The sequence below is a fragment of the Delphinus delphis genome, chromosome 4, assembly GCF_949987515.2.
Source record: "Delphinus delphis chromosome 4, mDelDel1.2, whole genome shotgun sequence".
NCBI classification, from domain to species: Eukaryota; Metazoa; Chordata; class Mammalia; order Artiodactyla; family Delphinidae; genus Delphinus; species Delphinus delphis.
Window position 1 is genome coordinate 66,601,861 of NC_082686.1, and position 14,725 is coordinate 66,616,585.

The 14,725-nt window shown below is 31.4% G+C and overlaps 1 protein-coding gene across 5 annotated transcripts in view; it reads left to right on the top strand.

Annotated features, from left to right (window-relative positions):
* STXBP5L (syntaxin binding protein 5L) overlaps positions 1–14,725 on the top strand; it is a 360,323-nt gene that overhangs the window by 111,311 nt on the left and 234,287 nt on the right. For all 5 annotated transcript variants that reach the window (XM_060010734.1, XM_060010730.1, XM_060010732.1 and 2 more), the window contains exons 6-7: positions 6,669–6,803; positions 13,233–13,296. In XM_060010734.1, coding sequence (XP_059866717.1) covers positions 6,669–6,803; positions 13,233–13,296 — 199 coding nt within the window. The remainder of the gene's footprint in view (positions 1–6,668; positions 6,804–13,232; positions 13,297–14,725) is intronic.

A 14,725-nucleotide genomic window follows, 5' to 3' on the forward strand; every position in this document is an offset into this window, starting at 1 on the left:
CCTCATTTATAATAAATTTTCCTCTCTCTATATTTAGAACCAAATCAGACTGTGTTATAATTTTTCCTTCAACTGTCAAACATAATTTAGGAAATTATGAGAAGGAAAATATATTGTATTTACCCATAGTTTTACTTTTTGTTGTTTTTTATTCACACTTGATATTCAAATATTCCTATTTTAAAAAAAATTATTCCTTTTTGTTTAGTAAACTCCCTTTAACCATTCTCTTAGAGTTGATCTTTTAGTGACAAATTCTTGGCTTTCCTTCATCTAATAAAAGCAGAAATATATTTGGCATGTATAGAATTCTGGGTTGACAGTTCTTTTCTTTAAGCCCTTGAGTAATGTTCTACTTCCTTTTGGTCCCCTGTTTTCTGATGAGAAATCTGCTATCATCGGAATTTTTCCCCTGTAGTTAAAGTGTTGTTGCTCTCTTGCCACGTTCAAGATTTTTTTCTTTTCATTTTTAGTTTTCAGATATGTGGTTGTGATCTGTCTTGGTTTTATTTCTTTGGGTTTATCCTTTTCAGTTTTTTCAGCTTCTTGAATCCTTTGTTTTGCCTTTTACCAATTTGGGAAGTTTTTAGACATTATTTTTTTGACTCCTTTTTCAGTCCCATCCTTTTCCTTCTGGGACCCTGATAACATGATTGTTATCACATGTTTTGTTTTTGTCCCACAGGTTTCTGAGTCTCTGATTTTTTTTTTTTACATCTGTTTTCTGTCTGTTTTACAGATTGGATAATTTATATTGCTTTATATTTGAGTTTACTGCCTCTTCTGTTTCCTCCATTATGCTATTCAGTTTATCCGCAGGTTTTAAAATTTTCTTTATTGTACTTTTTAGTAGTAAAATTTGCATTTGATTCTTCTTTTTATCTTCTGTTTCTTTGCTGAGACTTTCTGGTTTTTGTTTTTTTTTTTCATTTTATTCATAATTGCTTGTTCCATTTTATGATAGCTTCTTTTAAATATTTTTCAGTGAATTTTAACATCTGTATCATCTTGATATTGGTATCTATTTTTTAATTCAAACTGTGATTTTTCTATTTCTTGGTATGAGTGATTTTTTAATACAAACTGAACACTTTCAGTATAATGTTATGGCACCCTAGGTCTTATTTAAACCTCCTGTTTTGGGTGGGTTGTTTTGACCTTGCTCTGGCAACAGAAGGGCAGATGACCTCTTGTTGCTAACTGGTGGGAATAGAAGTTCAGGTTCCCTATTTGGCCTTCAACTAACACCTGAGGTTGGGAGAGGCATCTTACTGGGGTGGGGTTATGGCTCCCCATCATACTTCTACTTTTATCACCCTGACCAGAAGACCTGTGATTCATTCCTGCTCCCCACGTGGCCTCCACTAATTCAGTTCTCCCATTCAGAAATTGAAATATTCTATGAATTTAAATGATGATAGAAAATGTTATTTCTTTCACTGTAGGAGAATGAAAATAAGCTTCTCAGAATTGCATTTGCCAAAAATCATTGTTATCCCCTATGCAAATGCAGATTTGACTTATTTTTAAAATTTGACTTACATTTGTTAGTTTTTCAACTAATTATGGGCAATAAAATTCAGTGAATTTTTTACTGTCTGGTTAATTAGAGCCCATTAAGACAATGAATGAAATTTAACTAAAATGTCACTACCTATTTAATTTTATCTCTTGTATTATAATTCAGCTAGATATAGGTTGTCTAAAATTATCAGATTCTTTTTCATAAAGAAAATTTAATTCCTTATTTTTGCTTTTTATATGATTTGAGTTTTTCCACTAAAACTCCTAAATATCAGCCTTTGACTTAAGATGTTGAGGGAATCTTAGGGTAGCTATCTGTCCCTTTCCCTAGCTGTTGTTGTGCTTCACCTTATCATCATTATTATAACCATCATTAGCTGTTTGGGGGGTACTACATAGCTTTATCCCTACTACTAACTTAGTAATTTAGGTTCTTATCCTAAAACTTGAAGAGTAAGTAAGCAGCAGTCATTCAGCCACAGAACTACATTTCTTAAAATGTAGTTCATGAATTGTCTGTATCAGAATCACCTAGAGAAGTGCTTCCTAAACTTTCATGTGTGTGTGACTCACCTGGGGGTTCTTCATAAAATTCAAATTCTAATTCTGGGATTGGGCCTGAGATTCTGAATTTCTACTAAGCTTCCAGGTAACATCCATGCTGCTGGTCTATGGACTTCATTTTGAATAGCAAAATATTTGTTAAAATATCAGTCATATGTTCCATCCCAAGTCCAAGGAGTCACAGTTTGTGTGACTGGAATCTGGGATATGCATTTTAATGAGATATTTATCTATACTAAAAATTTAAGGTTGTTGTTATAATTTAGTAGTTCTTAACTGTGGTTATGTATCAGAACCACCCAGAAAGAGTTTTAAAACAGTATTCCTAGATATTACTCCAGAACTATTGAATCGTCATCTCTGGTTTGTATTTTTAATATGCAGAATCATATACCTGATTCTGAGTATAACCAGGTTATAAAGAATGATTATAAATATTATAGAAGGGACTGGTGCCAGAGTCATCATGCCCGGTACTAGAAGTTTCACCTGGAATCCAGACAAAAAATAAGATTAAAATTGAACTATGTTAGAACTTAGTGGGGGGGAAGGTTTCAAAACTGAAATCTTCCACTAAATTTTATACAGCATAATTTTTGTCATTTTAAGCCATTTTCCTTTTTACAGTATATTTTTGGCTTGTGTATTGACAGTGTTTCTCAAAATAGGATTTATAGTCTTGGGGTTGTGAATTATCCACAGTAATTTATAATCAGACTAATGGAAACATTCTGAATGATTTGAATGAACCCTCTTATGCAAAAATACTGCCATACAATTTCAATATGTGAAGTTATATTTGCATTTATGGTTGTGTTGGTACCAAGTAGTATTATTTTAATTGTTATGGGTTAATAAAAAATCAAAGTGGACTATGCACATGTATTATGTATTCATACCAAATGATTATAAAATTATGTGATGGTATACTATGGAACAGAATTCAAAGGTATTCAAGTAGAGGCAAGTGGTGAAAGAGAGACACAGAGTAAGTATAGACATAAAAGAACCTGTGGAGTCAGAATCATATCCATATTGTGAGATTGTTTTATTTTTGTAAAAAAAATTCATATGTCATGTAAATTAATTGTCATTTGAATTCTAGTTTTATTTGTATTTAATTTGTTTTTTGTTTTATGTATATATGAGTCATAAGTATGAGGAATTTCTTATTTTTATATATAAGTTAAAGAAGTTATAAAAGTAAGTCAAAGTGAGGATCAGCAAAAATTTTTTTAAAGATCTGTATATTATTCAAGCTTGAGAAACATGTATTTTGTTTATTTAATATGCTTATGTAAAAAATATATCAAATTACAGAGTCCTTTGGCCCAATTCAAATACTGTACAGTTTTCTACCTTAGCTTTCCTTGATTTCCCTTGAATTAATCCCTCCCTCCTTTGAACTCTTTATAGCAATTAACACATTTTACTTTTATTTTTCTTGTCAACTTGTCTTATCTCTCCTGTTAGATGTTATATTTTTTTAAGGAAAAAGATTAGGTATGTTGTAATCAAGGACAGTACTTTTTATAAAGAATTATTCAGTGAAGCTTGAATAAATGGATGAATGGAAGGAAGACAATGTGTTAGATGATTTACTACAAAAGAATGAGTGAATATGGATATAGGAACAATATTATTTTTCCAAGGCCCACATATAATAGAAAATCCTTCATCTTGCAGGTGGTGGTGGTAGAAATACATTATAAATGAAAATGTAGCTATTAAGTACAGTAAATTAAGTTCTATAAGGATATTGATTAGTCACTTATGGTTATCAAACACACAGCACAAGTTTAATGATGCCCTCTCCTTCACCTATGTCAATCATCTTAAGTAAATCACATTACTTTTTTTTTTAATTTTAAGAGTTAATTTGAGCGAAAATCAATTTGAATTGGGCAGTGCCAACAGAGGTGGTTAAGAGTGCTCCACAGATAGCTAGGGGCAAGACTTTTATAGATAAGACATGAAAGCAAAGCAAAGGATTATGGGATTGGCTATAGCTTAAGTAGTTGCTTTATTTAGGAAAGCATAGCTGGCTTTTTCGAGTGGTTGTCCTTAGGTTTCAGTTTCTTTTTTTTCCTTGCAGTTTTATTGCGATAAAATGGACATACGGCACTGTGTAACTTTAAGGTATACAGCATAATGACTTGACTTACATACATCATGAAGTGATTATGACAATAAGAAGAGTGAACATCCATAATTTCATATAGATACTAAATAAAAGAAAAAGTATAATTGACCTACAACCCAATGTTAGTTCCAGGTGCACAACATAGTGATTTGATATTTCTATATATAATGATCACCACGATAAGTTTAGGTATCATCTGTCACCATACAGAGATATTACATTGTTGACTCTATTTACCATGCTATACATTTCATCCCTATGACTCATATGTTTTGTAACTAGAAGTTTGTACCTCTTAATTTTCTTCACCTATTTCACTCATCCTCCCATCTTCCTCCCCTCTGGCAACCACCTGTTTGTTCTCTGTATCTATAACTCTGTTTCTGTTTTGTTATGTTCATTTGTTTTGTTTTTTAGATACCACATATAAGTGAAATCATATAATAGTTGTATTTCTGTCTGACTTATTTCACTTAGCAGAAGTCCATCCATGTTGTCACAAATGGCAAGATTTCATCCATTTTGTAGCTGAGTAATATTCCATTGTACATGTATATACCACATGTTCTCTATCCATTCATCTACTGATGGGCACTTACATTGCTCCTGTATCTTGGCTATTGTCAGTAATGTTGCAGTGAACATAGGGGTGCATATATCTTTTCAAATTAGTGTTTTTATTGTTTTATTGTTCTACTTTTCAAACTGGGTTCAGATTAATTCTGGGAATCTCTTACTTGTTTAACCATGACCCATCAGTTGGACTTTGGACATAAGATGAAACCCTTTTGTCATAAAGGGTCTAGTTTCTTATCAATAAGAATGAGGAATACAGTAGTGTTGGTCCAAGGAATATTTATATTTCTGTTTGGATCTTCATGTATTCCACTGTTCTTGTACTTACTGTAAAGTCTGTCTATATTGGAATTTTGCTGCTTGCTTCAGGTCTCATTAGTGAAACCTGGCAGTTCTTAGACTTTTCTTCTTAACCTTATAAATGACCGTGTAATATTTAAGTTTGCTCCTTTTCTATCTGAACTCCTGTATTTGTGTCTACTTTAATGGGATTGGTGTTTTTTCTACTCTCCCAGTATTCAGAAAGGGTGATCATAGATCCTTTTTAAAATGAGCTTCCTCTTTCTACATGGATTGAATTGAAAATTGATTGTTCATTGCCTAGAAACATGACTATCAAGTTATTTTCTGTGGAACATTATTGAGTATCTCTTGGCAACAGCAATTCTAGACTTTAGGTTTTAATCAAAATTGTCCAATGTCATATATGTTATACTTCAATTAGATTGTCAATTGACTCTGTAAATGTGTATGTAATAACAAGGCTTCTAGTTTTTTGGATTGTAGTGTGCAAGGTGCCTTCAACAGAATACTTTTGAATAGATAAAGTTTGGTGTAGAGAAAGTCAATGAACCAGATTGAAAATATAAATTTGACATACTGCATGTTCACTCTTATATAAAGAGGTACAAGATGGAATCCTTTTTGGAATTTACCATTCATTTTCCTTTTTTTTTCCATAGTTGTGTGTCTGCTTGGTGTCAGAATTCTGTTTTGCTCTGCTAACAATTTACCAGCTCCTTTTCTAAATAAACTCTAGGAAATATTATGATTTAGTAACAAGTTCGGATAAGGAATAACTGTGAACTTATCCCCCCATGTCTTTTTAAGAGTGGTTAGGGAGCCTAAGTAGGCCCAACTAGAAAAAGTGATGATGCTGTGGATAGAAGACTCTGATAAATTCCCAAATTTCATATATAGGAGTCATGGTTGCTTTGGCTGTGGAACAGTTTCCCAGAATTGGTCAGAAAGCCCATTGTGAAGATGAAGGCAGAACAAAAGAATAAGGGAATAGTATAATGGATCTCTGACCTTATAAGTTTTCGTTATACTACTTAGATGCCAAACATCAGAATAAAAAGTAAATAATTCATCACCTCATGTAGACAAAGCTACAGACTCTCTGACCTCTGAAATTTATGTTTCATATATACCTAATTTTTATTTCAAGTGAAAAAAAGCAAACAGTATAGCATTGTAGAAATATGGCAGTTTTTCAACCAAACAGGAATGGATTTGAATCCCAGTTTTGCCACTTATTAGCTGTCAGTCCTAGGCAAGTAAAAGCAAATATTTTTGTGAAACAGAAATATATATATGTCTTGAAGTGCTATTTTCAGGTAGAAATAATATATATCAATGCCCATGTTAGATACTTAATAGTGGTTGTTTTATCATTATTATTTTTAATGACATACTATTGTTATTTATCCTATAAACTCTAACTAATAACTAAGGGCTACTGAGTATATGGTAAATTTTATTGTTTATATAGGTATCGCTATGTTATAAGCATAAGGAAAATATAATGCTGACCAGATATAAAATTTAGATATTTTAATTGTAATTTTCTTTCTTTCAGAATTACTTACTGTCATCTACCTTTCCAGAGTAAATGGCTCTATGTTGGAACAGAAAGAGGAAATACACATATTGTAAATATTGAATCTTTCATTCTTTCTGGATATGTTATCATGTGGAACAAGGCAATTGAACTGTAAGTTTGAACTTGAATACCACTTTATTTGGATTAAATACATCTTATGGTTATGCAGTATATATATCAAATTGCAGAGTTATTTGAAACATCAATGGCTAATTTATGATGAATTTGAGTGAAAAGTTCATCTAAAATAATTTAAAACTCGAAAGGCTTTTAAAAATAGATATTGTAGTATTAACATATGCTAATTTTAGACTTTCCAAATACTGTAAATAATTAAGGGTTATTATGTATACAAAATTTGATGACAAAATATTAAAGCTTATTCTAAAACTTATACATGAAAATCATCTCATTTCTTTATAGTCAACCTTAGTATAGCCACTTCCAGTGGGAGTGGCAAGTGGATTATGACCACATTTAGCTTTATGTAAAAATAATTATGATCAGTTCACATATTTTTAAATGCTGGTAGCTTATTCTTCACTTGCCTCATTAACATATTGTTCTGAGTTCCAAGAAGAATCAGTTCATCAGTATCTTCCATGTTGTGATGTATACAGCTCTTTGGGTATGTGGCTGATGGCAATTACCACTTTCATTTGGCACTGATATTTATGTTTCTACACATGTGAAATGTGAAATCCCTCGAATGTGAAATTTCATGGAATTCCAAGCCATCTTTTGTAGCATATACAGAGACAATTTTCCTGGTCAATGTGTTAATTGGAAAAACAATTTTTCTTTAATAAATGTTTGTGCTCTGTACATATTAGGTCCTTAATAAGGTACGTTTGACTTGAGGTTGGCTCATTCTCTCACGTATATATACATTCTAAATTGCATAATTAGTTTTCTCTAAAACTCTGATTAAAACAGCCTATTTTCGTGAAACTTAACTGTGGTCTTTAAAATAAATCTACTATTCCCTATTCCCAATGTTTCAATGTTCATGTATATTACTTGATAGGGAAGGTTGTTACTAGTTATATTCTTATTAAAATATTCCTCTCATATTATGTCCTAATGAGTTTTTTTAATTAATGATAATTCTTCCTCATTAGATTAAGAACTGCTCCAGGGCAGAATCCTTTGTTCATTGCTCTTTTTTTCTTCATATTTGGCTTATTTTGGTGCTTTCCACAGAGTGGCTACTAAATAACTAATGACAGTGAAAATTAGTATGATAAATAGATACAAGTGCTGTTGACTTACAGCTTTCATTTATAATTATAATTGGTGTGAGCTATTTTGCTCATATATATTTTAATATTCTATGTGTATATTTTTAAAAACACTTGTCCGGTAGACAATTATGTGTCTCCCAAAAAGTTATCTATTTTTTCAGCTATTTGGGAAAGGCTTTTCCCCCTATAATCTTAGTTCTATAAAAGCACTAAATAGGGCTGAACTTAATATTTGTTTTCATAATATTGTTTTGGGATATTGATAAAGTAAACTTGAGAGATCAAACATAGAGATTTTATATAAATTTAATATTAGTACAGATAGTAATAGGTGTATCATTTGTGGTCAATTCAATGCTGATAAAGTAATTAAGAAGAGTTTTTTATCTAAACAGATCAAATATTTCACCACACTTGCAATGTTGTTTCTATATTCATTTACTTAACAAATCCTTTTCATAGTTCAGATTAATATGACCTGAACTATGACTTACACCCTATATGTATTTACATAGTCCATACTTTATGATTTCAGAACTAATGAAAATTTTAAAATGTATATTATAAAGGAGGGTAAAATTAGGAGAAATTAAAGAAATAAAATAAGGCATTTTATTTTTTCATAATATTTTCTTATGCATGTGATTCTGAATAAAATCTCACATTTATATAAATCCGGTGTTTTATAGAGTTGTATGTGCCTCTGAAAATGACTTTGAAATATCCTCAAGAAATCATTAGTAGCCACCTTATCTCCTGACTGTTTCTTGCTTTATTTACACCAGATTTCCAGAAGTCTTTTCCATGAAATTATAGTCCCACTGTGATAGATATAATTTTAAATGCTAACTTCCAGTCTCCCTGAGCAGTCAGTCTTTTAATTGCTCTCTACCTCTTGAGATACATTAGAAAATGCATGCCACTTATTAATATGTGTTAAGAGTATGGGATAATAATAAAATACATATTTAATTAAGAAGAATCATTTTATAATTAGAAATTTAAACAAATTTTAACAGTACATGTTTTAAGTGTGAGAAATGCAGAATTATCTTTGAGCTATATGAGATTATTTCTATTTTAAGTTCTTACTTGAAATACTTTTCATTCAATGTTTGTTATTTTTTTAGCTTGTTTGTGTTTTTAGTGAAGTCTCCTAATTGTAATTGTAGGCAGTTCCCATAATTATAAATAGCTTGTGTTCTCATAATGTGTATATTGGTTATTTGGAAACTGGAAGCCATTTTTGTGATGTTTGTAGAAACGGTAATGTTTGTAGAATACCTTATAAAATAGTAGTATAGAACAAAAATGACATTAAAAAATTTTATATGGGAAAATATGTTCCAGGTTATAGCACAGAAATAGCTGTTTCTGAAGGACAGCCCTAGCTTTAAAAGAAAAAAAAAATAACCAGTTTTTTCTACATGTGATTAAAAATTTGAGCATGAAATTTAGAACTAAATCATAGATGTAAGGCATACAGACTTCAAATATATTTATTGAGCACTATGATATACTAGCTCCTGGAAACAAGTATAAACTGAGAAGACATAGTTTCTCTCCTCTCGGGATTCCAGTGTAATAAAGGTGAGATTAAGTAAAAAGGCAATTACAATATATTGGAAATATAAAGTGAAAATTCTATAAGAAGGATACCTAATATAGACATGAAGTCTCAGAGAAGTATCTGTGAAGGAAGTTACATCCATGAGATCTGAAGGATGAGTTTCAGTTAGGTGAGTGGAGAACTGGAGGAGAGGGCTTCCAGGAAGAGGGAACAGAAGTTTTAAAGGATAGAATGTGAGAGTTTTTGTTCCATTCACAGAAATTTTAAGTAGTTTAGTTGGTTGGAAAGGCTGGGGGAAAGGATGGCAAGAGATAAGGTTGAGAAGATAATAAAAATATATAGTATGAAAGGCTTGTAAGCCAGTTTGAGCATTTAGACTTTATCTAAGGTTGGGAGCTAGATTTTGAAGAGTTTTAAGCAAAGAATTGACTTGACCAAATTTGCATTTAGGAAGTCCACTCTGAATGCAGGTATGGAGAAATCATTGAAAAGAGAAAAGACTGTATTCTTGGTAAAAATTAGGGTGGATTTAGGAGTGAAGATAAGCTGACATATTAAACAAATAGTTAGAAGATAGAAGAGGCAATACTTGGGTATTGTGGGAAGATGTAAGAATAATATATTAAGAATTAAGAGTGACCCAAAGCGTTTGACCTGAGTAACTGTGTTGATAAGGGTGCCATTTAGTGAAAGAATGCAGGAGATGGAGTAGGTTGGGAGTAAAATAATGAGTTCAATTTTAGGTAGGTTGAGTTGTATGTGTTTTTAAGTTATTCAAATGGAATTGGTATGGGAGAATGGTAGGATGTAGGATATATGAATCTGAACCTAATGAGATCAGAATTTACATGGTCATTGAAATTATAAGAATATTTGAGATTGTGCATGAAAAGTGTATATAAATGAGGTAGCAAACTTGTAGACAGTGAACCAATTCTGACTCACAGATATGTTTTGTTTGCCCATCAGAGTATTTAAATATATTCTAAATTATTAGTTTCCAATATTTAAGAACTGGTAGAGTAGAGATAAAAATTTGGATTTCCATCTTTTCATGAAAAAATTCCTGATGAAACAATCCCAGTCCAGTATTCTTGCATGGAAGTCAGTAATCAACAGGAACTGACAGCTTTCGTTTTGTAGGTGGGTAATGTGCTATCCAGTTTGGCACAGTTCTTATTCAGCCTGTTGAACTCATTTGCAGTACCTGCCTGGCTCCTGTGGGCTCTTGAATTCATGACCATATATAATATGGGAATACATTGCAGTCTAGGACAGAATACAAAGGAATACCAGTATTTAAGATAAGGGAAGAGTAAGTCCACAAAGAAAACTATCGAGAAGCCATTCTGGTGAATGGGAGGGAGAGACATAAATAGGGATATTAGAAAAATTGTTTAGATGACTATCCCATGAAGTTAATTTCATTGATAATTCTATCTAAAGTAATTTTTATGGGATTTATAGAATCCAGGGTACACAGTTGCTTTTTAAAGTCAATTTCTAATGGCCGTAAATTTTGCAAGTAATGCTTGGTAGTTTTTGGAAATTTAATATTAGGGAAAAAGTCAGAAAAAATATCAAAATGTTAACAGTCATATCTAGGCAGTGAAATAATATGAGAGATTTTTTCTCTTAAATTTGGTTATCTTCTGAGTTTCAGGGGTTTTTTTTACAATTAAAAAGAAGTCTCTTCTATAGTCTGAAAAAGTTATTACAAATACCTGAAGATTAATTGTAGATTTTTTTCCTGAACTTGAGTGTTTTATAGAGTCATAAGCTAAATGGAAGAGTCTTTCATATGGTCTAAGTAGTGTTTCTCAACGTGTATTTCAGTGATTCCCTCAATAGAGGATCAATGAAAAAGGATTCTATGGACCAAAATTTTGGAAAATATTGAAGATTTGCAATGGTGATTTGCATATTATGGCTCTAAGAAGTTCTGTAAAAGAACTTTAATATTATTAAATAAAAATATTTAATTTTAATTCAAGGTTTCCCAAACTTTTTTTTTTTTGATATGGGACAGTCTTTATGTGAAACATCTTATATATATTCACTAGTTTATCATGGTGTACACTTTGGGTATTTGTTGTTCCAATCAAACCCAAAAGACAGATAGGGTTTTTGGTTTGTTGGATACTATTAGTTACCAAAAGATAATTGAAAAACATTGTCTTTTATCAGAGGCATTTATACTGTAATAAAGCACTGCATTTATATGTGAATAATATATTACATATAAACATAAAAGGAATGCAAAAAACCCTGTAAACGTTTTATGAAGCCTTTTCTTCCTGCACATATCCCAGAATGCAAATAGTAACTCTAATTTCTAATTATTCCAATGATTTACAACAATCATAATACATACTATTTATTGAGTACTATGTTTTGGCATTATGTTAGATGCTATGTGTATATTTTAACCCTCACAGTTATTCAGTAGGTACACTGCTATCATCTCCATTTTTTTTTTTTTTTTTTTGTGGTATGAGGGCCTCTCACTGTTGTGGCCTCTCCTCCCGTTGCGGAGCACAGGCTCCGGATGCGCAGGCTCAGCGGCCATGGCTCACAGGCCCAGCCGCTCTGCAGCATGTGGGATCCTCCCGGACCAGGGCACGAACCTGTGTCCCCTGCATCAGCAGGCAGACTCTCAACCACTGCGCCACCAGGGAAGCCCTATCATCTCCATTTTTAAGTGAGAAAATTTAGGATAAAGCCACTAACAAAATATCTAAAAAAGATGTATTTTTCTGAGTTACTCTGGTGAGTCAGTATCTAGGGAACCTGGAGTTACTTAATTTGTCACTTTTGTCTGAGTCCAAAGAATTTCTAAAATTTAAATCTTCATTATTTTTTTGTGCAGAATATTTGATGATTTTCATGTATGCTTAAGAAATAAATTATAAATATGTCAATATACTTATACTAGGGTTAATCTGGCACAATTAGGTCATTGAAGAAAGGATTTGGAAAAAAAGAGCAATAATAAATCTATGTCATATCCGTTCATGTCATATTTAACCATGACATATTCATACTCAACGGTGACATCAGTTAAAGTAGGAAATATAAAAGAAACATGCCAGATATTAGAATAGAATAAATTTAAAGTCAGATTAACAGAGCAAAGATCCCTTTAACAATACGCTGTTACACTATTATTGATTACCCTAGTTAACCAGATAAATGAGACAGAACCAGTGAACTACGTTTCCCTAGTTGCTCAGTTTTCTGTAAGATGGCTATCACTAGAAAGGGTCTATTTGTAAATAAAAGGAGCCACTGTACTTTCCTTTAGGAGCAAAATCAGAGATTTCATGTCAAAGGAAATTTTAAATTTGGTATGTAATTTGCAGTTTGGTTGAAACAGGTTTGCAGCATTAGCCTTGTGGCTGTATAAGTAAAACTTCATTGTCAAATTTTCAGAGAACCAGATCTGGCAACAAACATATAAGCATATAAGATAATAAAGAATCCCATTGTTATGTGGATCTATGTCCTTAAACCTGATTTTTAAAAATAGACCTACTTTAATAGAGTTAGTAGGAGAAAAAAAAGTAGTCTTAAAGAAAAACAACCAAAGACTCAAATCAGTCTAAGCTAAACTCTAGAATATTGGGAGTGTATTCCAGTATAATCTTAATTTCTTTGTTTCAGTCTCTAACGGTAAGGTGTTTTAATGTTTTTTTTTTTAATTACTCTTTTGAATTGATTTAACAGATCCACAAAGACTCATCCAGGTCCAGTTGTACATTTAAGTGATAGCCCAAGAGATGAAGGGAAAGTGAGTATTACAATACCACTATTCTTGAATTTATTTTCCTTATTCTTGAATAAAGGTGTTTCTTACTATTATTTTATACCTAACATCTAGCACAGTGCATTCAGTGTAATCTAAAATTAAAATATGTTGAATGAATGAATGAGCAAATAAATGAACATATTATTTACACTAATAATGGTCCCAAATTGAGTCTTTAGTTTCACCTAAAGTTGATATTTAATTCTAGAATTTTGAGGAAGGCATGTAACACATAGAACAACTTTAATTTTCAAATATTCAATGCCTGAAGTTAAAAATATTGTCAATATCATTAATCATTGGTCCCTGATATTCAGTAATGGTAATGATAAACAACCAATATTAAATAATCATAAATTAGCTAATCTTAATTTTATAAATAGGTAATAATATAGAAAATGTTCTAAGATTACAGAAATAATCCTTAATTTTGATTATTCATAATTTTCCTTTAATTATGAGAAACAAAGTTGATAATGTGAAAATCTCTAGAGTGTCACTTTCATTATAAATATCCCTTCAAGTATATAATTTTTGCTAAGTACTATATAAAACACCTAAATAAATTATTTAGTATGGGTTTGGTTCTTTATTTTTAAATGATAGAAACTGAATTGGCCTAATAAATATTGAACCTGAAAGACAAGTCCCCTGATGGTGAGAGAAAAAACATTGAATTTCTTCAAACTGATTTATAAATACAGTGTAATTCCAATCAGATGTCATTAGAATTTACTTTTTTAATTGAAGTATAGTTGATTTACATTATTATATTACTTTCAGGTGTACAACATAGTGATTAAGTATGTTTACAGATTATACTCCATTCAAAGTTATTGAAAGATAATGGCTCTAATTCCCTGTGCTATACAATATATCCCTGTTGCTTATCTATTTTATACATAGCAGTTTGTATCTCTTAATCCCATACCCCTAACTTGCCCCTCTGCCCTTCCCGCTCCCATCTGGTAATCACTAGTTTATTCTCTATATCTGTGCATCTGTTTCTGTTTTGCTATACACACTCATTTGTATTATTTTTTAGATTCCAAATATAAGTGATATATATTTTTGTGTTTGTTTGAATAATTTCACTAAGCATAATATTCTGTAGGTCCATCCATGTTGCTGAAAATGGCAGGATTTCATTCCTTTCTATGGCTGAATAATATTTCATTGTGCATATATGTATATATACCACATCATTTTTATCTGTTCATCTGTTCATGGGCACTTGGGTTGCTTCCATATCTTAGCTATTGTAAATAACGCTGCTATGAAGATTGGGGTACATGTATTTTTTTGAGTTAGTGTTTTCATTTTCTTAAGATATATACCCAGGAGTGGAATTGCTGGATGATATGGTTGTTCTATTTTTAGTTTTTTGAGAAACCTCCTTACTGTTTTCCAT